Source organism: Falco peregrinus, chromosome 2 (assembly GCF_023634155.1).
Source record: "Falco peregrinus isolate bFalPer1 chromosome 2, bFalPer1.pri, whole genome shotgun sequence".
NCBI classification, from domain to species: domain Eukaryota; kingdom Metazoa; phylum Chordata; class Aves; order Falconiformes; family Falconidae; genus Falco; species Falco peregrinus.
In genome coordinates this window covers 13098175-13121848 of record NC_073722.1, presented here as the reverse complement: position 1 = coordinate 13121848, position 23674 = coordinate 13098175, and the positions used below count along the sequence as shown (strand labels likewise).

The 23674-nt window shown below is 37.5% G+C and overlaps 1 protein-coding gene across 3 annotated transcripts in view; it reads left to right on the top strand.

Moving 5' to 3' along the window:
* Window positions 1-23674, top strand: part of INPP4B (inositol polyphosphate-4-phosphatase type II B) — a 345506-nt gene that overhangs the window by 187361 nt on the left and 134471 nt on the right. For all 3 annotated transcript variants that reach the window (XM_013303957.3, XM_055797014.1, XM_055797015.1), the window contains 2 exons: window positions 19897-19947; window positions 22962-23041. In XM_013303957.3, coding sequence (XP_013159411.3) covers window positions 19897-19947; window positions 22962-23041 — 131 coding nt within the window. The remainder of the gene's footprint in view (window positions 1-19896; window positions 19948-22961; window positions 23042-23674) is intronic.

Here is a 23674-nt window from a genome sequence, read left to right as displayed (position 1 = left end):
TTCATATGTAGTCTATCTTCTCTTCTGAGTCGGCACCCAAATTCTTCAGAACAAGAAGGTGCTCGTAGCTCTGAGGGGCCCACTATGTTTTGCTAACCATATTTCTAAATCCTCTGAGGAGATAAATCACTTGAATAGCATGCTGGATGAGAGAATGAGAGTTACACATCAGAAGGCTCTGAATAGCCAGGCTTCTAATGTAGCTCTGCCCAGCTGGATTATATGACTGCTTCTTGGGGATGGTTTCAATTAGGTTTTGGGCTTTGAAGAGGTATTAAAATAGTACAGTGGGTGGAATACAGGAATGTGTTCGTTAGGGGGATACCCCCAGCTGTGAAGAGAGGAAGGAAGCTGAGTAATCCTGTGGTATAAGGAATGGGAGACAAGAGCCTATGTTCTTCATCTTGCTCCAGGCTTACTGTGTTATCATAGGCAAGTCACAAATGTTTTATTTCTATTCAGCAAAGGCTTTTATTTTTATGAAATTACCCCCAGTGTGTGAGATGAAGTAAGTTTGTGTACATTGCTAGGATCAGTGTGTTGGGTTACCACGGTTAATGTCTGAAGATGCTAAGCACCAACATAGTGGCTAGGTAAAGAGGAGCTATAAACAGGGGAGAAATACCAAGGTGTTTTACAAAGAAATGCACGGGATGTTATATAGTTCACTTTCGTTTTTAACAGAAGATACTGTAAAGAATGCCAAGCTTCTTCCACCCATGTATCCATTTTTATTTTCTAACCATGCCTGGTTACATGGAAGCTCTCTTGCCTAATAAAATTCTGTCATTTTTATTGTCATCAATCATTTTAAACAGAGGAATGCTGAAAAGCTTAGAACTGTTTGGAGTTTTTAGTACACTACTGCTCGTCTTGTTTGGTTGTTCCTACATGCAGCTGTTGCATGAAGTCAGAGATGTTTCAAAAGCTTCAGCTTGAGTCCTTTGTTCTTGGTTAAAGGATATCCCTGCTTTTAGATAACGCTGGTAGCTACTCTGATATTAAAGTTCTGTATTCTAACCGAGTGGAAAAATTAAGTGTTCTTTCTTCCTCAGGATGCCAGTGGGCTGGCTACCAGTGGCATCAGTATTGAGCTGTCGTCCTGGTGCGACAACTTGCTTGCACATGGCTGGGCATACTTTTTTCACCTCTTCTTAAATGCAATATGCATACTGCTGCCAAAAGGTGGCTTTCTGACTGCGTTGACTAGCGAGGAGTTTTGAAATGGCACTGTTCATGTTCCTTGTAAAAGTATCAGTGACAGAAAGGAATAGGTTTTTAGTTTGCTGTAGCTAAATTCCCCGTAAGTAGCTCATTGTATCTCTGGCAGTCTTGGGTTGTATGGAGAAGGTAAAGTTACTGATTTTCACCCACCTCTTTGATGTGCAGAGTGCTGGCCGGGATGGAGTAAGAGTTCTCAACAGCTAAACCAAGTAACAGGACTGTAACATTTTCTTCCTCAAAGGTTTAAAGCTCATAGTAATAAAGATAGTAGAAGCAGAATTTTTCCATTAATGGTTTGATGGCTAGAGTTCATTTGTCTGCCTGAAATGAACTGGGATCTATCTGTCACAGAGAGTTGGTACCCAAAGTGTTGCTGTAGCTTCTGGGTTTATTAACCCTTTGTTGCAGGAAGTGGGATATGTTGGAGTGGGAGCTCCACAGATTATTGCTGTGGATGAGGAAGAAGAATGCGATTTGAGCTGGCATTTAATTTAGTTACCTCATTCAGCTACCTTTAATTTAAATTGTTACTGTGCTGTAGCTTCTGGGTTTATTAACCCTTTGTTGCAGGAAGGGCTATGTTGAGGTGATAGTTCCACAAATTATTACTGTGGATGAAGAAGAGAAATGTGATTTGAGCTGGCATTTAATTTAGTTACCTCACTGGGCTACCTTTAATTTAAATGTTACTGTGCTATAACCTGTACTGAAATATTTTGTGTTGTCCTACTTTGTAGCCAGTTAGCCCCTGGGGACTTCACTTTACTTATTGGCTACAGCTTGTTTTCACTTTTTTTGAGTGTCATGTTGTTGCTCATTTAATATGCAAACATATGGAGATGATTTATTTATTTATTTATTTAAACTTGAGATGTGGGTGTTAGACTCCTCTGATCTATTGTACAGGAATTCCTGTAATTTGCAGGAGCACAAAGCCATTTGTGAGAAAATTTTTTTCACACATGGAGAGAACAGATCTTATTCTCTGTAAGTAAAAAGCAGGAAAGTCAGGACTAGATTACAGAACAATCACTTAATTCAAACTGGTGTGTGTTTTCATGGAAAATTACTTACATAGTACAAGTACAGCAATTATATGTTCATATAACAAATAATTTCTATGGAACCCTATTATAAACGCTGGAATATAACACCCAGGTATATGTTTGGCCCCATGCTGCGGTGAGCATAAAGGAGTAGAGCTCTTTTCTGAGAAGAGGTTCAGTGTAACCATGCTGACTCCTAGTGTCTCAAGAGCAAGTATTTGTGCTACATTGGCCCTGTGCCACAGGGCAACCTTTAGCTTTGCCCTCCACAGAAGAGGAATTATTTTGCCAGATGATTCATGGGTTGCCAGCGGAGCAGGATTTATAAAGAATGTCTTGGGACTGTTTGTTATCAGTGGAGGATGTGGGAAAGTTAGGGGAGAAAAAAGTGAGAGGAAAAAATATTGCTGTTAATACAATTGAACTGCGTAATTGGAAGTGGCTTTTGTTGTTGCTCTTCTATATGGAGGCACTGCTGGAAATAAACTGAGTATGTGCTCAGGAAGTGTGGTTTTCTTAAATGGTATTCATTAGGTACTGGTGCTTTGCAGAGGAATATTTTCAAGACAAAGTGATGGTCAGTCTGCAGATTTTCTTTCTTGGAATGAATAGTTTACTGAGATGACACTATTTTTTTAGATGAAATGAAACAGGAATAGTAGCTCTGCTCTTGAGAGATCTTTAGCATCTATAACACAGTAGATTAACAAAAGATTAGAACCGTGAATAATTTTATCTACCATACTTGACTTCTTGAACAGTTTTTTTCTTAAGTTTATTTTATTTGGCTGTTGATGGTAGCTGTAGTACTGGCAGGAGATCTCTTGAGTGTTGGCATTTGTCAAATGAAGTGCACGATTATAAAATGATCTTCAATCCACAGAGGAACACAGAAGGATTAATGGAAGATCTTTGGCGAGAGAACTAATGATGCTAATAGTGATGTTGACACTTCCAACTGCTGCTTCCTAACATTGTCTTTGGAAGAACAAAGTTTGTTTGAATGTAAATTATGGAGTACTAGTATTTTTAACTAGAAGCCTGAAGTTAGAAGTAAAATAGGCTCTGTTCATTTGGGTAATCCATGGAAGTAACAAAATGATGTCCGCTTTTGGATCCACTTCAGTGGCAGTGAGGCTTTTTCAAAGGCTTCTACCAGCTGTGTTTACAAATAAAGCTACAAAAAGGGAAATGGTAATTTTTTTTTTTTCATGAAGGGACTTCTTTGCATTGTTTCCTCCTTATACCTATAATATAAAAAAGGGGAAAATGTTTAACTTCTGTTTTACACCTCAGTTGTAAAACTTCATAATAAATTATATGAAAAGAAAACCTCCACAGCAAACTTCAGTGTTCAATTCTTGGTAGCAAAGAATGTAAAAGAGCAGAAGTTTGGCATATGAGCTCAGGAAACTTTCTGTTCAGGGGCAGTGCATATATCCTGGAAAATTACTTCTGGTATGGATCCTTGCTAGTACTGTCAATGCTGAGATGTAAAAATCAGCTTCTCTCTGCAGGGGCTCACGGCTCTCTGCATTTGTCTCACTGAGGGAAAGAAAATCATTCTCTTTTTCTAGGAGAAAAAGACCCCAGGAAGTAGACACGCTGCAGTTGGTATATGAGCCTTGAAGAAAAGCAGGGTCTGGGTGTTTTCTGGGTATTGTGGAGTCTGAATCGATTCTCTCAGACAGAGGCTGAAAATAGCATTCCTTGTGTCTTGTGAGCGATGGCAAGATGTTAAGCGAGGTGCTGTTTCAGGAACTGCATGTTTCACTGTGGCAGCATTTCTTGTACACAGCTGTCATGAGAAGAAATGGATACATGCTAAGAAGAAAGATGCTATATAGGAAAGGAAATTAACAGCTCAATTAAATTGTGATGGTGGAAACAAAAATTACCATGACAGCAATGAAAGGGCATGGGGAGCAGAGTGTTGATGACCAGAACTTACAGTATGGACTCCAGTAGCCTAGGTGTTCTGTAGGGCAAAGTTATTTAGTTTTATATAGATGTTCAGTGCCTTTCCAGATATGAATGTAGATCAGAAAATAATTTCCATGAGGTCACAGATAAAAGGCTTCTAGGTTTTAAGTACTTGCTATTTTGCATGATGAGTAGGCTTCCCCTCTCCCTGCAGAGGGCTGGAATTCTGTAGCTTTTGTGTTTTTTCATTAAATTCTTCATGAATTTCATTTGAAGGGCCTTTGGTTTCTTCTCTTGTATACAAGACAGAAGGCCAGTATTGTTAACTCAGAGCAACCCTGAGATTTCTTGGGATTTTAGGGGACCTTCATATGCCCTTAAACTGTCCCTCTTGAGATATATGCAATTGCAGATTGCTCACAGGTTTGTGGAGGGATGATGGTGTAGAGAGCAGTGCATAATTCACTGCCTTTCAGTGCCATGATCTCTGTGTAGGAGGATGAGAATTTTAAGCTGCAGTGTTTAAATCAGACGTGTCATGCACATTTTGTTAATCCAAATATTATCTTGAGCTGAAGCCTCACATGCAACTTGAATCAGTGCTGGGCTCTCCTTTTAAAAGAGTCTTCAGCTATTATTTTTAAATGTGGAGTTTCAAATAAGTCCAAGTATGTCTTAGTTTTTGCAGGGAGTGGTGTACTGAAGATCATTAATGCTTGTTTTATTCTACTCTGATCTTTTCAAAACCAAGAGATACAGAATTTAATAAGGTGCTTTTTATTAAATATGATTATGCTTGCAACATACGTTCTTGCAACAGTATTAAAGTAGGTACTATTTCAAGATCTTTAGTGCTTAAAACTGAGCAGAGTTACTTCATGAAATCACAGAATGCAACAGAAAGAAATCAATGTTAGACTGTGTCCACTGAAGGTGTACAAAGAAAAGAATTTGTGTACTTTGGTTTAACCTCTCATTTTCATTCTTGTACCTCTGAGTGAAGACGATTTCTTATGATGCTTACATTTACGTGCAAATAGCAGAAATTACAGTAAATTTTACAAATATATATGGGAATATTTCTTTTGATTTTGCTGATTTTTTTATTTTGCAATTAAATTGTTCACCTATTAGATTTTTAAAATATTTTCCATTTAATAAACTTTTTTTAGACAAAATACTGAAAAGCATTTTGACCCCTTTTATTCCCTCTTTTGAGAAATTAACTGTGTATAAATTACTAAATCTTGGCATGCTTTATGGGAGATTTTAAGATAGGGAGAACTGTTTCAGTATTCATTTCAAAAAAATTCTGATGATACTACTGCTGTGCAAAATAAACACCAGGTTGGGAAACACATGTGAAGGTGGGATTTTTTTGGTCTTCAGAAAGATGTAATAATCTGTTATATAGGCAGTTTCAAGTCATGTTTATAAAACTTATTTACCTCCTTAAGTTATACTCTCTCTGCACTATATTATGTATAGTCTTAAAAAGTATTATCATCAAGTTTTTTTATTCAGATTAATCCATTGCCTGTAGAACTGAAAAATTCCCTTTTTATTATCTTTGTTTTAAGTACTCCTTTGCTTTCATTTGGGGTAGCAACAGTATGTAGAGAGCTGCTGAAATGATACCTCAAAATGGAATGCTTTTTTGAATCAGTACCTTTCCCTCGGTTCCTTATCCCACTTCTCATGTTCCTCAACTTCAGTTTGCAATATAAATAACTTTTTGTAGCATATTTTTCTGGTTAATTTTATCTATCCTGTATCCAGGTTTCTTTGTGGTCTTCAGTTAAAAAATTGTATTGGGAATTCTTGTTGAAAAGCCACCAACTAAGAAAATACTTAACACAACCCATATTACAATGCAGCAAATGATTTGTTCTTGCATTTTATTAGTAATTTAAGATGATCTGACATGAAAGCAATAAATGAAATAGTATTACTCAAAAATACCATATCACTTGGTGAGACTGACTAAATTTATAGTATCAAAAAATAAGCTGATCTCATGCATACATGTGCATTTTGAGTAGTTAATGCTAGAAGAGTATAACACACAGGTCTTATAACTACTCTAACATGACTGATTCTGAATTAAATTTTCTATGTATCCACTTTCTCGTCAGCTGTTTTATTGTCATTAATTCCACTCACAGGTGGAATGAATTACAGATGTTAAGCAGAGTTTGTCCCAATACCTCCAGTATTAATTGCCCTTGTTATATTTTCATATTCTTTTTTTGTCATGTGTAAATGTGGCTGTTACTGTTCTAGATAAGCATCCCGACTGCTTGCTTACCTGTAGCAGAAGAAATAAAAGTCATAGATGTGGGGGTGTGGTGTTCACACTTGGTTTTGGTTTGGCCTTTTTGGGTTTTATTTTTTGGGTTTGCTTCTGAATGGAATTGTACAATTCAGCTGCTGGATGTGGATTTTTTAACATTGGAAATTGCATGGATTTTATTAGAAAAATAGGCACATGTGCCTTGACATTCATGCTAAATTAGTTCACATCTTGAAATGCTTGCTAGAATTGGTTAGATAAAGATACATGCATTTTATCCAGTGGGGTTTTGTCTTGCTTCTGATTTTTGTTTAAAAGGGTCAATCTGCAAGATGGCTGAGTTCGGGCAACTACTGTAATAATCACATTGGATGCAGAGGGACTGTAATAACTTAAACAGAATTTATTGTATGAGTTGTAAGATGCTGAATGAATACAACGTTATTTCACATATAAGCTATCCTTTGTTGCATATATCTTTTTCACTTTTAGATATGAATTGTAGAAGGGAAAACCTCTAAACATTAATTTTCTAGAACTGTCACCATCCTGTCAGCACATGGGATGCTGTGCAATTCAGGGCGCTGTATCACAACCTGTCCTCAAGCTGAAGAGATTACCATATTTTTACATGTATAACTACCATTCATATAACACATCTTGTATTAAAATGCTTTTCTTTTATAAAGAATTATTCCCTGTGTGGGGAAAAAATTCTACTGAGTGTTGGGGCAAGCAGTGAGGAGAAATTGTAGGCTGCTCTGTACTTGAAGTGAAAATGAACACCACTTCACTGTATTAAGGCATGTATTTGCTAGGCTTTACTGTATTACTTGTGCTTCAGTGCAACTAGTGCTGTTCCTGTGAAACTGATGAATTAAATTATTTTGGTATGTAAGGGTACTAACACATTTTTGGAAGTACAGCCTTTGTGCTGTACATAAAATCTACTTGTTTTCAAAATGCCTTCTCAAGATGTTGCAGTATCTGTAGTCAGCCATTAAAAGTTATGCAAATTTACATCATCTATTGCAAGACATATCTGTTCATTTGATTTATTTAGACAGAAATCAAATCTGTGTCATCTAATCTACATGACATAAAATCATACCTGCTAAAATGTGCATGCGCTTTTTTTATCCCCTGCTCTTGTTGTATTCTTACTTTGTATTGCTAACATTAATTTTGATCCTTCTGAGAACTATTAATTGTCTAAAATGCAGGTATCTTCTGTAAACTAGTTTACCTAGACCTGAACCCAAATTAAACAGAATCTCATACACCTTCCCAAACCCACTTGACTTTGAGTTGACTGTTTTTGGGAGAATATTAGCTAAGGTTATTTATTGACAGAGTATTTTTTAAAATTGGAGTTTCTGTTCAGTGGCATTGAAATACATGCCTTTTTGAAATTTCCAATTCCCATTCCTGGTGTCAGTTGGTATGTATCCTGAGATATGATACAGGCTTTAAATCTCTGCATCCTACAATATTTCATGTCATCTGCTGAAGAAGCAAAGGGTGAGTCAGCAAGCGCTGTCATCTTGGCAGAGCACTTTTGGAAGCAACAAAGGATGTGATAGTGAAAAATTATTCTGTGCATCAGAAGTGAAAGAGCAGTGTGTAAAATATGAAAGGGGGGAAAGCTGTCACCAGAATTTGTGCTATAACTTTCCTGGCTGTGGCACCTTCATTTAATGAGCTGTAGTGTTGTGGCTGGCATTTGAATATCTCACAGAAAATATGTCTAGTGGGCTAGAATGGAGATGACTGACTTGGCTTCGAAACTTCAGAACAGATGACAGCGTGTCTGTTTTCTTACATACTTATGGCAATTTGGGGGTGGTCTGAGGGTCCACAGGTGTAGGCAGACTTTTGCTAGACAAGCAGATGTGATGGAGGAAACAAGTTTTCTGGAGCACAAGCTTTCTTGAGTTTCTGAACGAGACTTCATATGCCCAAAAAAAAGTTATCCCTTTCTTTCAGTCTAGTATCAGCCTGTCTAATAACAGATACTATCTTGCCCAGAAAACATTATCTTGCTGAATTTCCAAATAAGAAGTTGGAAGATAAAAGCAAGACAGAGTCTATAACTGACTTCTAGAAATAGAAGCCTGGTCAAATTTCAGACCTAAACATCTTTTCTAAGAATACTGTTCCTAATTTTTTCTTGTTATTTGCTGATAAACCATGATTGAAACAATCCTGGAAAATTAGTGCTTTTCAGTTTCAGAAAAAATCTATTCTATATCGTGGAAATGAAAAGTAAAAAAATAGTTCAGATATTTAACTGTATTTGGTGTTTACTCTGAACCTTAGGATCTTTTTGCATCATCAGTATATAAATTCTGAAAGAAAAAATTACTTTATTTGCCTAATGTCCTTATTCACACTTTGTGACTCGTAAGAATCAGAATTTAATTACGTACCAAAGACAGCCATGACTATCAATTTTCCTGACGCTACTTATCAGTCTGAAAGTAGGGTGCTCATAGCTTATTCAGTTTTAACTTAAGATCTCCGCAAAGCTTGATCATGCTTATAGAAAAGGATTACCACGTCTTGCAGATTACAGTTATGCTTTAAAAGAAAATAAAATTGACAAAGTAGTGGGGGAAAAAAAGGTTTATCTTAGTATGGCAATTAAGCACATTGGCACATACTGAGGTGAGGAAAACTAGTCTTTCTGTAAAATGGTTTTGAGATCAAAATCATGTGCATTTCATATAGAAGTGACTATGAATGTAGTTTCACTGATAAAACCGTGAAGTACTCTTAATATGAACTTGTCTCTGTTACAACTTTGTATTGAGAAGTGGAGGAAGTCTGTGATACCTGCCTTTTGCCTTGTCTTGTAGGTACAAAGCTATGTTTAGGTTGCTGCAGAGTAAAATAGGCCCGTGTTGATACCTGCTTCCAGTGATACCTACCTCTTGCCTTAAAAGCAGAAACTAATTTAGATTGTGAGAAAGATGAGATGCTTATCTTGAAATCGCTTCTGAAGCCAGCAGTGAATTTAATAAATAAATAAATAAATGTATAAAACCCCTTTCAGTTTCTCATCTCAGAAGAGAGGGAGGTTCTGCAAAGGTCAGAGCACTATCGGAGATTGTCTGCTTGTTTAAAGATGGGTGACCAGTAGGTTATTTGCTTGAGTATTTATATACTTAGAAATTTAATTCCAGTTATGCAGGTTTAGCTGTTCCAGTCCAAGAACAAAATGCTTTCTCAAACCAAAAAATGAATTTGTACCTCTTTTCTTTGTAGATAGTTTTGGAAATGTTTATATTTGGATAGCTGGGAATGTTTGTGTTTGGATAGTTGAGAATGTTTATTTTCCCAGGAACTTCCAGAGGTTCCTGTGAGAAAAATTCCTTGTTCTCCTCATGCAGGGTTTGTCAGCAATGAGGACTAAGCATGTGCGAGCCCTAGACACAATTGTAATTCTCATGACAGTACTGCAGTTCTACAGGTTGGAAGGGACGTTATCTATGGAAGTACAGCTATAAGCTTGCTAAAATGGACATTTATTAACAGATGGATCCTGTCTACTAAAATAAAGAAAGTAGTGCTTGTAGCAAGCCCCCGTTATGTTCTCCCTCTTATCTGTCTAATCTATATTTATGCCTTCTACCACAGTAAAACTGATAAGCAATTTTACCCAGAGTTTCCCAAACCAGAAGGGAATTACCTTCCATTAGGTAGTACTGCCATCAGACCTTAGACTCCCTTATTTTTTAAACATAATCACAAAGTGTTATAAGAACAACAAAAAAAAAAATCCTTATTGATAAATCTTATTTTCCCTGCTTTTCTGGAAATATATGTGAGAGTCCTTCAAGCTTCCACTTGTTAGAGAAAAAAGCTCCTGATCTGCTAAAGGAAAAAGGGATTGCAGGCTGGGACAATTCTTTTACCCACAGATCTGTTTCAAGACACTCAGTATGGAATAATAGAAATGGGATGAAAAACAGTGGTCTCGAAGTACATGACCCTATATTTTCTACTAATGTGAACTTTTTGAATGAACTAAGACTTAATGCAGTGTAAACAAGTTAAGTGAAGGTAAATTAGTTGATCAAAGTGTGACTGAGCACCAGGTCTAAGGCAGCTGAGAGAGGCAAATGATTACCAGATGAATCCGGGGAACTATGTTCAATATATATAAGGTAGGCCTTTTCTGGAAAGCTGTCAATAATGTGATCCTTCACGTTGAAGGAAGATGAATTAGGATCAGACAGAGTGATCTGGGAAATGGGGAGCCTATTGTATGACATTGTATTGTAAAAGCTTGCCTTATTGTCCTAACAAAATGAAGTATGAGAGGGCATATGATCCCTTTCTTACGAGTACATCAGGAGACCAGTATGAGGAACACAAAATAATTACTTAGCTAAAAGACCATGTTGGCAGAAGAGCAAATGAGTGTAAACTCTATGAATAATGCTGGCCTGCAAATCAGAAAATTACTCTGAACTATCATAGCAATCATTTTTTTAAATGACCTTCCAGTCATGTAGGAGAAGAAATTCAAATAATTTCAAGGTGTAATTCAAAAATGTGTGAAGGTGTTTTTATTACATGGTGTCTGTGACAGTAAAGTATTGGAACAAATGATCTGGAGGTTCTTACAGCTCTGTGTTGTTAATACTTCTTTTTATTAAATTACCAGGCTCTTGACTGCTTTTCAAACTTTTACAACCACTTTTGAGGGTAGTGGGGTTGGTCAGAAAATACGTACTCTACACATAGTCTTTCGTACAGTAGAGCTGAAGCACCTTTCTCTGCTTCTCTCAACATCTCCTACAGATGTCAGAAATACTGACGAATGGGCGCTGCTTGTAAACATGGCACAGGCTTCAGGGAAATGATGTTATTTATCTTAAGTGTTCACAGAATTTCTTTCTGGTTGTGCTACTGCTGCAGCTGCATGCAGCAGTAACTGCAGGGAAAATCCTCTGCTGTATTCCCTGAGGGAGACACCCAGTGGGAAATGAAGGTCGAGACTGACTGGCTGAGCAGAATTGCTTTAAAATGTTCACTTTAAAATTTAAAAACGCATGTGAAGAAATTACCTTAAAACAAGGAGGAGAGGAGAAAATCTTTAACTTTCTTTTTGGGTAATCTTAGGACAATTTTCTGCTTCTGTGGGAGCTTACAGTTGGTTAGTTCTGTACCTCACATAAAAATAACTCATTCAAAATACCGAATGTAAGGCCCCCGACAGGCAAAGCATTCAGGTGTTGGCAGAGGGGTGATACCAGCTTCTAGAGGGAACTTAGGTGGAGAGTGTGTACTGGGGATGTGACTGCTCCAGCTGTGGAGTGTTTTAAAGTCTGAGCTCTCGTTTTCAGATGTTCCCTTAAGTCAGAATACTGAGGGATATTTTGTATACAGTATTGAAAAGTCTGGACTTATTTAAGGCAGCAGCATTTATTTTTTTCTATGTCTAATATGTGAAAAACCTTCTGCCATTTGAGTAAATGTTGCTATCTGTTGAGGAATTCCCAGTTCCAGTGTTGGAATTACTTATACTAGACACAAATACAAACTTTATTTCATGTAAGTAACTGGCTCATCAGTGTAAATGGTGTCAATTTTAATCTACAGTAAGGTTTCTGAAGAACTTAATGCAATTTTTTTTTATGGCATTAGATAACAGATTATGAAATGCAGATTTTGGCATACTCAGTAAACTTTATTCGGTAAAGAAAAAAAGGGACTTTCAATTCATTTTTCAAGATAGAGTCATAGTGCAATTTTTACACAAGTTTTGATGCAGAAGATTGTGTTCTGGTAATTTTATATTGCCATTGAGCTCATAATCTGGTTGGTCCAGCAATTTTTGTCTTAATTTATGTCGTGCATCATGTACTGATGCAAGGCTGTGTTGACTGGCTGTTCATCAGACAACTATAGGTGCTTTTGACCCTCTGCTTGTATCCTCTCAAGTGTCCTCTGAAGTAAGTGTTTCAAGTACAAGTTCTTTCCTTGGCTTCTCTAGCATGGTTTTTTTGGCACAGGTTCTCTGGTACTCATATGGAAATGAGATTCTTTTAATTATTTTTTTTTTTCCCCTATCCAACTGCCTCAGGCACTGTGAGCACTGCTGAATACTTCCATTCTAGGAAGGCATTTTCCCCTGAAACTACAGCTTGCATGCTTGGGTTATAGTCTGCTGCTTCAGGGGAGCAAGATGCACAGACAGACAAACTGAGAGATTGCCAAATCTGTAAATCCGTCATGTTTTGCTCAAGCGATATGCACAATTAAATGGAGAGGGGAGGGGAAGAAAAAGCGTGAGGGAAAAACCAATACAGGTATTTCTATAGCCTATTTTCTTAATCATTCTGGGGTGAGTATTCTTTGGGTTATAATTTGTCAGAACATCTGGGTTTCTCCGGCTGCAGTTAACTGCTGTTTTTTTTCGATTCTGGAGTCTCAGTGATCTTTAGATAGTGGGATTGTAATAACCAGCCTGAGGTATTCAGACTTGAGCAACATCTCCCTGTTGGCTGGCCTGTCTAGCTGAATAGCCAAAAAAGCTTAGGAATGCTCCATCAGTAGCTTGCTGACAGAAGCTGGAATTTGGCTTCTGTGACTTGTATTTCACAGTCAAAGCAAGCAGTGAAGAGCAGGTGTCACAAGCCCTTTGAAGGGGGTTTTTACTCTTGAGATTTTGCAGGTTGTTCCCAGTATGCAACAGACTTTAAAGGGGTGATTCCTGGAAATTATGATGGGAAGGGAAAAGAGCAACCAGCATACTGGCTGATTGTAAAGATAAAGAACTTCAAACACAATGTTATATTATATTATATAAAAATTATAACTGGGGAAATGCTGAGAATATTTAGTACCTCTATAACACTACAGAAGATCTCTTCACATGATTGGGCTTTGCTCAAAATAACTGTGAGGTGGAGGAAAAAACCCTGTATTTCATTATTTCACTACCAGTGGTCATCATAATGACTGCAAAAACCTGACCTTTTAAAACAAAAGGTTGACTAATAAGCAACGAACCAAACTGCAATGCAATGCTGTCTCTGTCAGTGAGCACTTACCACTGCGGGGGACTCTGAGCAGGTGAGTGCTGTATTGGTTCCCTGTCACGGCCACTGCAGTGCGTGGATGGTGTTATGGTGTTATGGTGTTTCAGACCCCTGCAATGCTTGAACCATCACTTGTAGGGGTTTCTTAATGGGTGCAAACCCTGTGCACAGGTTACCTTTTGCTAGCAGCTGGTCACAAGGGGAGTGACAACAATCTCATCATGCAAAACAAGAATGCTTTGCAGCATAGGTCTGCATTAACTCTTAACTGAGAGTTAACGGAGTGCAGCAATACATGGCTTTTTCTTCTCCCTGAAAAGCAGTGTACTGCAGCAAATGGTACTGGCGGAGTATCTGTACCCCAAGATTCAATAAAGAGCAAATTAAGTATTAGTAGCAGAAGAGCATCTATTTTTAATGATGCTAGGGTTTAAATGTTAATTATCTCTAATTTATAAAGTCTGGTTTCCTTTGTCACTTTTAATCTCACGCATAACCTTACAGTTGACAGATCTTTCTGAGTGGAATTGAAAAAAAAGCTGTCTCAAATAGGTTAAAAAAATTGATTCTTGTGCTCATGCTGTGTACTACATTAACAAGGTAAATAAACAATTTCTTCCTTTCATTTTTTGATTGCATACGCTGAAAACATATTGAAGGTTATTTAGATTTATATGGACAGATTTGATAGCTTCTTCATATTTACGTTGACTCCAAGAGATAAATCAAACTTAGGACTTTGCCCTCAGGGACTAGTTATTTATCTTATGAATAGCTGTGGAAGAGAATAGACCCAGACCTAGGGAGGTTGTTTAAAATGTGTGGTTTTCACCTGTGTATTTCAGCTTTGGAACATATTGCGGAAGCAGCAGTGTATGTGATCTTAATGCTTTGTGGAGGAAAGACCATTAACAGGAGCTGCCTTTTTCCCTCCTAGCACAGCTTCTGCACAGTCCTTATATTAGTGTTTGGTAATTTGCAGACTTGAGTGTCAGCAGCTGAAGCTTTGAGCCATGCTGACTTGGGCCCTGTACCCACACTGTAACTTCCTCCTGGCACATGAGCTATAGTGGGACGCTGTATGGATATGGTCGGTATCGTTTTGCATGGAGGCGCAGTGCAAGGTAGTTCAGCTTGGGTATGGCTGGCAATTATGCCGAGTTAATAAGCCTTGCTGGATGTGATCTGACTCTCTGTAGCATGTCCCGAAGCACTCATAATATATAGATTTTTCTGACACTTGGGCTATTCCAGCTTCCATTTGGAAGTTGCAAAGGTTTTTTGTGATGCACTCAATACAGAGAGAGTTCCAATGTAATCTTATTTCTGAATGGTGGTTTTCAGTTTTTTGAAGGCAGTTCTGCTCATATGCACAAGCTATAAAAAATAAACAAAACTGTATTTGTAATCAAATACTCAAGGCTTAGGTGGTTTTCTGCTTGTTATTCATACACCTAGTTATGCACCTACATAAGCTGTTAAATTCTTCTAACCTCAGACTTTGCTCAGGGGGATCTCCTCATGTTTGTTTTGTGCCATGTGTCTGTACTCTTCTCTAGAAAGTGTACCAAGATGCAGCCTATGCAGAGAAGAGAAAGATACTTGTAGAGAAGATGGCAAGCAAAGCAGGTTTATGATGATTCTTAGAGACGGAGGAGTTCGTCTTTTCCATTGTCCTCATATTAGTTCTTGAAAAGTGTGCCTGGAGGTAGTACATAGTCTCAGTGCTGCACAGATGAATGATTCTGACTCCACACTCCACGAGTCACAATCAAGCACTGCCTATAAAAAGTATCCAGCCGTATGCAGATACGCCTGCCCTTCTATTGACCCTTTCAGATAAACAGCTGAAACTGTCACTTGGTATACAGCAAATAATAAGGACATACATATAGCAGGGAAATAGATACATATTCTTTTATAAATTTTATTTTCTCTTTTATTATTTTATAATCAACATTATATATATTATACTGCTGCAAAAGCATTGCTGTGGAGTCGATATAGCTTATGTTCCCTTTACTTTTCATCTTTAATTTAATTTTAACATTTGCTCGTGTCTCCACATAGCAACTTTTCCACTGGAACTGTAAACCATGCAATACCACATATATGCCTATTGGAAAAAGATTTTATTTTCTGCTTTATATGGACTCTTAGAAATAATTATGCACTGCAGGCTGGAAAATTACTCCGCTGGCATTGTTGTCCATCCACTAAGCAGGTATCCAACAAAATATTGATGGAAGTGTTTTACTTTGCTGACTATGCTACGTTGATTGAACTATTTAGCAAACTGTTAATCTATATGATGAAAATAAATAGCTGGTAAATGTGCAGTGTCTCATCAATATCTTCTAAAAATGAATTTGCTGCATGCACCGGAATGGGATCTATCCTATAAAAGCTGATCAATGTTGTTGCAGAACCTAGTAACAATTTCAGTGTTCTCGGCTCATCCAGCACATACACATGAAGCTACAACTTCTCTGACTGAGAATCTACGATAAATATAGTTACTCCCCAACTCTGATGAGTGGTGCCCCATGGCTGGCAGGCAGAAGGCGGTGGTGAGGATGGGGACCATCCATAGCAGTCATCTGTGGAGCTGTGGTGGCTGTGTTAGCAGAGTTCAGTGCTTGCTTTCTGTGCAAAAGGGCCTGTGGGGGAGAGTAAAAGTGCAGATGGTCACTGTCCCAGAGCGCTTCCAGGTAACATAAAGGTAAAGTCGCCTCCACACGTTGCATTCCTATACAACTGCCAGAGTTATACTGAGGGAGTGAAATTGTGAATACTTTCCTGGAAGGTGCATATGAAAAGAGTGTAAGGCAATTTTCAGTGACTCAGTAGTCTCTCTTACCCTGTGCTTTGCCTGATGTGGTGTGTACCTAGTTCTTGTTAGATGCTGGGAGCATATAACAGTGGTGACAGAATAGTGCATTTGAGCAGCCAACAGCAGTAAGGTAAGTACTGGGCAGTCCCTGGAAGCCACTAGTGATCTGATGAGGTAAATCTAGAATAAGTGATAAAAGGATCTAGCATTATTTCTTTGCAAAATTGAAGTGCCTTCTGAATGTGGCCTTTGAGCATAAACTGAAATGCAAATGCTTTAAGGGCAGGCACAAAAGTTTCAGTAGTGATTCAGTCTTCTGAACTTTGACAGCCTGTGTAGAAGTGGCTTAGACTACCATGAATGACTGAAAAAAATGTTCTTTTTAATCATATAAAGCTGCCTTATAGAAAGGACAGTTAATTAAAGCTGAATTTAACATTTAGGCCTGGTGAAATTTGACACTTAGGTAGGTCTGTGATAAATACGCTAGAAGTGTAAGGATAGCTACTCATTTTATATTCTTCTACATGAGATTTAAAGAAAATGAAATGTATCATGAATATCCACTCTAGTGCATGAGAGTTCTTCCTGGTACGACAGGCTGTTGTATACAAGATAACCGTATTGTTCTACAAGCTAAATCACTGGAATGAATATTTGTCAAAAATATTTTGCGTTTGACCTAGGTCACAAGCTGTCTTTCTTGCTTTCGTTTTTGATCTCTTCATACATCTCTTGTCTGGGAAGATAGGGCTGTAACGTGTGTTGTTTCAGGGAAGTTCAGTCTTACCCCAGTTCTGAATAAACTCACAGTTCAGAGGTTTGCATTTAGCTCAGGAAAATTTAGAGCAAATAATGAGAAAACTGAAATTCTATCAGAATAACAGATGCTTGAGATTAAAATCTGACTTTTTGTTTGTATATATGTTTTGTAGTTGTTTTAGAATACTGTTGGGGCCATTAGGAAAAAGTTGGTTTATGGCAGACTTTTAAAAAGTACAGTAGTTTGTTTAATCAGGTAATGCACTAGGAGAATATTTACTCCTTCAAATCCCTGTATTTCTCTTTTTCTTCCTCTTTCATTTTGTTGATCGGGACCTGAGTTGAGCTGTTTCTTATGTTTTTTATTTGGTGCCAAGCTGTCTTTGTGCGTGTGTAGTGATGCTTACTTGGGCATATGTGGGCATCTCATAATGGGACTCTGATAACTGCAGTATTCTGAGAGTTAAAGTATGTTTGGAAACTCAAATCAACAGACAACATGGAACAGACCAGGCTATAACTCCCATATATGTATGTACATACAAATGTACGACTTCTCTTTTTAATGAGTATTTTAAACCTGTTTCTAAATAAAATATATTTACACACACATGGATTAAAAATTCCAGTTTGCTTTCAAAAGAAGCATATTTCAGGGAGAAGAGAGGCACAGTGTAATGCCAGTCCCACTAAATGTAGTATTTCTGTACGTTTGGCTATATGACTACTGATTATAAAGTGGTTAAAACCAAATGAAAATAAACAAACAACCATGTAACTGAACTGAAAAGTGTTTTAGAAATGAAAACTGAAGCTTGTGGATACTTTTTTTACTCTTCTCATTGTGACACTAATGAAATTGAGCTTGGAACTTCAAACAGGCAACAGAATTTCTTTCCATATTTAACTCCATTTGGAATTATGAAATAAGTTTTTCTTATATGGAAGGCTTATACTGTAGGTTTTTCAGGTGTTGCCATCCTTTTCCACTTCTCTGCTGGGTCAGAAAAACAAAAATAAGTTCTCCTGAACTGAGACTTTATTCAGCAAAAGAATGAATGAATGAAAGAATGAATTTTCTATAGTTCTAAATGTATGTGTATTCCATTGATTCCAATAAGCATAAAAGATACTTGGACTTCCTCTTGCTTTAAAGCACGCCTTAGGATCATGCAAAAACAATTACACATGTTTTAAAATACTTACTGAACTACTACTGCCTTACAAACGCATCTTATAAACAGTGATGATAATTTAAGAATGAATCTTCCTCATTTGTTCATGTTTCTGGAATAAATATCCATAATAACTAGAAAATGGAAATACCACACTTCCATGTTGGGCTGTATGTTACCTATTTGAGGCTAGCGTATAGAACAGCTTTTTAGCATCTTAAAATGATGTAGAATTTGTGGAGTGGCGTTGATACTCCTTCTGTTTTTTTAAGAAACACATTTGCTGTAAGTTATTTCCCCAATTTCCCCAGTCCCCAAAAGGGCAAGTCAAGTATCACCAACAAGGAAATATCAGTAATTGTATTTTCATTCGTGCCCTAAGGTATTTTAAAAAAGTTTGTGCTAGTGTTCTGTAGCCAAATATTGGAGTTGCTAATGTTATACTAGTGGAAAAAAATCTAAATGTAAAATTACATCCAAATGAGGACTCCCACAAATTTCTAAAATATGCTGATCCTCATTAAATTGATTATAGCATTTCTTTACTATCTTCAGGCTTTTGGGGGGGAAAACTATATTTCTCACTGTAGAGAATCAAGGAATAAGAACTGACTGAGAAAAGCTATGGTTCTCTTTGGTCATGTCTCTGTGGTAGATTTTTCCTTAGCTGTTTCTAACAATATGTTGTATTTAGGATAACAAAGAGACAAAATTATCTTTGTTTTGAGGGAGGGTTTTCTTTTTTGTGTGGTAAGTTGCAGCTAGAATAAAATTATTGAGGGACACGTTTGAGGGCATGGGACAAAACAAGTCTTTCGCTGAAAGATTTGCAAAATGAGTTTGAGTTTTGTTTTGAAATCAAGCCAAAAATTTGTCCTTAGGTGGCCGTGCTGTAAATGAATATCTGTTATTTAGGCTAGGTAATCAAACAGATGTGAATGCTCAGTACATGCCTCCCTTGTGTGTTGCTGAAGCTGGCATCCTTTTTACCAGCAAGCTAATGCAATGGGCTGTTTTGGCTCAGGCAGGCCACGTCAGGGGGTGTTACAGAGGTTGCCTTGTACTTTTTCTGTCTCAATTTTACTGTTTAATCAGTTCTCTGTTCTCATTCAACAACCCAAAATTCAACAGTAAAATCATGTAGACACTAAACCTACCCCCCTGAAAACCTGTACTGTATTTTGGGAAATATTTTTTATGTACTTTGTTCTTTCATTTGTGGTTGAAAATTTTGGTTCCAGATAACAACTCTAGATGAAAGACTCTGGCATTCAAGTTAGAGCCAAAGAGTCTTATTTTAGGAAAGGAACAACTGAGCACAACTTTTCTCCCTTTAGAGAATCAAGAAAGTTCAGAATGATAAATGGGTAGTGGTGAGAGACTTTCTCCACAGGAACTGGAAGAATATTGTGCTTAAATTATTAATTAATTGGGTTTTGATTATATATACCTCCCTTTAAATTTACCTCCAAAATGCAGAAGGTATGAGGAGGAAAAAGGTGCATGAGCACTTATCTCGTTCTTATTGGAAAGTAACAACAAAAGAGTAATGTTTCTTTTGCCTTTTTTTTTCCTCTCCTCCTCTCAGGTCCGCACCAGTGTCCTACCTGATCACAAGGAGCCACGAGCTGATGTTGGAGTAAGCAAATTTTTTTCATTAATTGACCTTTTTAACCTCATCAGTAGATACCGACACCCAATGAAGTGAAATGGTGTTCTGCCTAACTGCTAAACAGGAGTTGGCTAGCTTTTTTAATAGCAGAAGCTGGGTAAAATGAATAAAAAAATTGAGGCAGAAGAAATAGTCTCAGTGATTGATGTAATCCCATTCACGTATTTCTTCAAAATCTTTTTCAATGGAAATTATCCTGTGGCGAGCATCACTATCTAGACTTCCTGCTACTGCCATACAAGCAGTCTGGATAAGATTGAGCTTGGAATCACTTTGCCTCAATGAGCCTGGCCTTATGGTTTTCATGTGCAGAGTATAAAAAGTTCTGCTGTGGGGGTTGGCTTTGGGTTTGCCTTAAGAAATTACACTGGTGACGTACGGAGAGCCAATTTTTCAGTGTAGGTCTGTAGAAATTCTGGCAAAGGTATTGGGTTGTCATTTCTGGGTTTGAGAAGGCTAGAACTTCCTAGGGTGGGAAATGTTGGTCCTGCTAGAGCTGAATAAAAGAACAAACACCATCTGGTGCAGGTGTCAAGACGTGTGTCTGCAAACATTTAAAATAACTGGAATTTAACATTTTTAGCCTAAGGTGTTAACTTTCCTGCATTACCAGGGCTTCCTTGGCATATTTTCCTGGACTTCAGCTAGTGTTTGAAAAATCTATAGCTTGGCAGCAAGTTCAATCTAAGTGAAATAATCACTGTGTTTCAACTTCTCATATCGCTATTGTAGAGACTTTTCTCCTTGGCTGACTGAGATTATTCATCAAACTACTCAAGGCACATATTTTAAGATGTATAATTTTAAGTGCCCCACTAGCAAAATTAAAGAGGAGCATTACTCTGTAATTAGTATTACGGCACCAGTTCTGTTTAAAGCCTACTTTTGAAGCCTCTCCAAGTCACCTGTGCAAAGTTAGATTGGTTTGTAGGCTGCCAGTTCAGGCCCCAGGGTAGACTATTTGTATCTATATCGGTATGGAAAAAGTATTCTCCAGCATTGTTTGAAATTAGACCCCTTGAACATTAGCATAACTCTCTTCATTTGGGTCATGGGATCATTCATGATTTTATTTAATTTTGCAAATAACTCCTAATCAGTTTCATTCCAAACATTCCTCTCCCTCTTTCCAAATGGTAAGGTTGCAAACACAAGCAATCACGTGCCACGAAATGCCAGAATAAAGGCTGCTTTACAGATGTTGTGCTGTAGGAAGGGTTCTTATTAGACTAAGGATATACTTTTCTAAGGAGATAACTAATCTGAGCTAAATGTGCCACCATAAAGTTTTAGTGAAAAAACAGTCATGTTGACTGATCTAAAGGAAAACAGAATACCTGTATGTTCACTTTAGCAAGGCTGTGCGTCATCATGTGTCACACCTGACATATTTCTTGTAAAAATACTTGTTTCATTTTGGCAGTGAAAACTAACCATGATCTTTGCTTGTACAGCTGCAGTATTTTTCTCTATGTATTTCCTATACGGTTTTTTCCCCCTGTTACTTCCTGTTCAGCACTTCCCAAGTCCACTGTTTTCCCAGCTTTCCCTAGACTCTCCACTTCATTTTTTTTCCTTTGCTGCTTAAGTGCCAACCAAAGCGCACAGGAAATTTAAGCCTGTGTCATTGATAGGAATGGGCCATAACAGGTCACTTAGTTTGCCAAACTGGAGACCAGTGTTGATGCTTAACTAAAATAAGGACTGTCATTTGAACTGTACATTTTATATGCAAGAAAACCTATCTTATTGTAAAGCTTTATTGTTAGCATTCAAACACTCATTATCTATCAAGCAGGCTGCAGGGCTTTTTCTCCAGAGTAAGTTACGCTTCTCAGTAGCAACAAATTCTCTTTTTCCCTGAAGGGGATAGTTGCTTTCTGCATGCAGCCTGTGTTGACTCAGAGCAACTTGATTCTTCTTTAAATTGTATATCCAAGAACATATATGGTTTAGCCTGGAATTTTGCTTTGCCAGTCCAACAGTAGAGTAAAATTAGTGTAATGTAATAAAACCAGTCTTCGGGTACTTCTTATCGTATTCTTGCAAAAATTCAATGTAGTTTTATGACCTCATTATTATTTGTTCAGAGCTAGTGATATTGAGTTGTATATTTGAAAGATAAATGGATAGAAGTTGGCTGTGCACCAGTTTTCTTTCCTGTTGTTCCCAGGGCAAGAATACTACTGTTGGCCATGTTGACCAAATGAGATTTTAGCAATGTGCAGTGGGATGTGAACAGGGGTTAAAAAATAGCAAAAACGGAAAAGAAGATGCATTTGTTTTCGTCTTTGCATTGTTTTCTTGGTAATGTGTGAAGGTGATTTTGATAGAAGGAGAAGATACAGTGGTGTAGCTTAATTAAACTGTAGACATTCTAATTTCACTAGCACATTTCTCTGCACTTGTACTGCAATGAATAGGTCCACCTTACAATGGAAATAAAGGAAAAAGGCACTGCTGTAAACTAGAGGAATGTAACATTTCTATTAATAAACTTGTGCTGAACTCAGTGTAAAAATACCTTCTTAGTAAATACATTCATCTTTGGAATACATAGATGGTAGTGCCTAAGGCTTGAGGAAAAACCATAGCAAGAACAACTTTGGTAACACGCTGAAAATTTAGCATTTCTTGTAACCTAGAGAAATACAGAAAGAAGATGCAGAATGCAAGTGCACTGAATAGTTTTCCTGTGACTATACATTTTACAACCTGTTATTTTGTCAGGTTGTCAGACTGTGCTTAATGAAAAAGAGAGAGGTTCCTGTCCATAAAACCAGAGTTTAACAATTTGCTGATAATCATGCTACAGGTGCATAAAAAATTTCTGCTGAGTAGTGTGTCAAACTAGTATATTGGAATGTAATATTTTTCTGTGTACCAAAGAAAGATTTCAAAGTGTGAGACCAAATAAGAAAACAATTAAAACTTCAAAAACTAATGGAGTTGTTATCTTTTCTTTCTGCTTTGTTTTGTAGAGAAGCTTCCTGGGCTGTACAACTTTTAGAGTAGGAGACTTGGTAAAGTCAAAGGAGCAACAGTTGACCCTTACCCTCAGGTAAATGTTTTTCCTCTGTTGTAAACTGTGTTGAATTAATAACCCATGGCATTTTGCATCTGAAGAAGAGCCAAAAAGCAAAAAAGGTGAAGGGTCTAGAGAACAATTGATATGGGCAGTGGCTGAGGGAATTGGAGTTGTCCTGGAGAAAAGGAGGCTCATGGGGGAACTTATTGCTTTACATAGCTACCTGAAAGGAGGTTGTAGCAAGGTGGGTGGCAGTCTCGTCTCCCAGGTAAGAAGAGGTAGGATAAGAGGAAATTATCTCATTTTGCACTGGAGGAGGTTTAGATTGGGTATTAGGAAAAAATTATTTGTTGAAAGGGTTATCAAGCATTGGCACAGGCTGCCCGGGGAAGTGGTTGGGTCACCATCCCTAGAGGTATTTAAAAGACATGTAGATGTAGCACTTGGGAACATGGTTTAGTGGTGGACTTGACAATGCAAGGTTAACAGTTGGACTTGGTAATCTTAAACCTCTTTTCCAACCTAAGTGATTCCATGATTCTGTGATTGCTGCTTAACTGTGTTTGAAACTTGGTATTACTTCAGGTACATTAGATGTCAGCTTGAAGTGCCTGTATTTATACCATGTGCAAAGTCAAAATGAAATACCAGTTCTTTAGGCTGGAG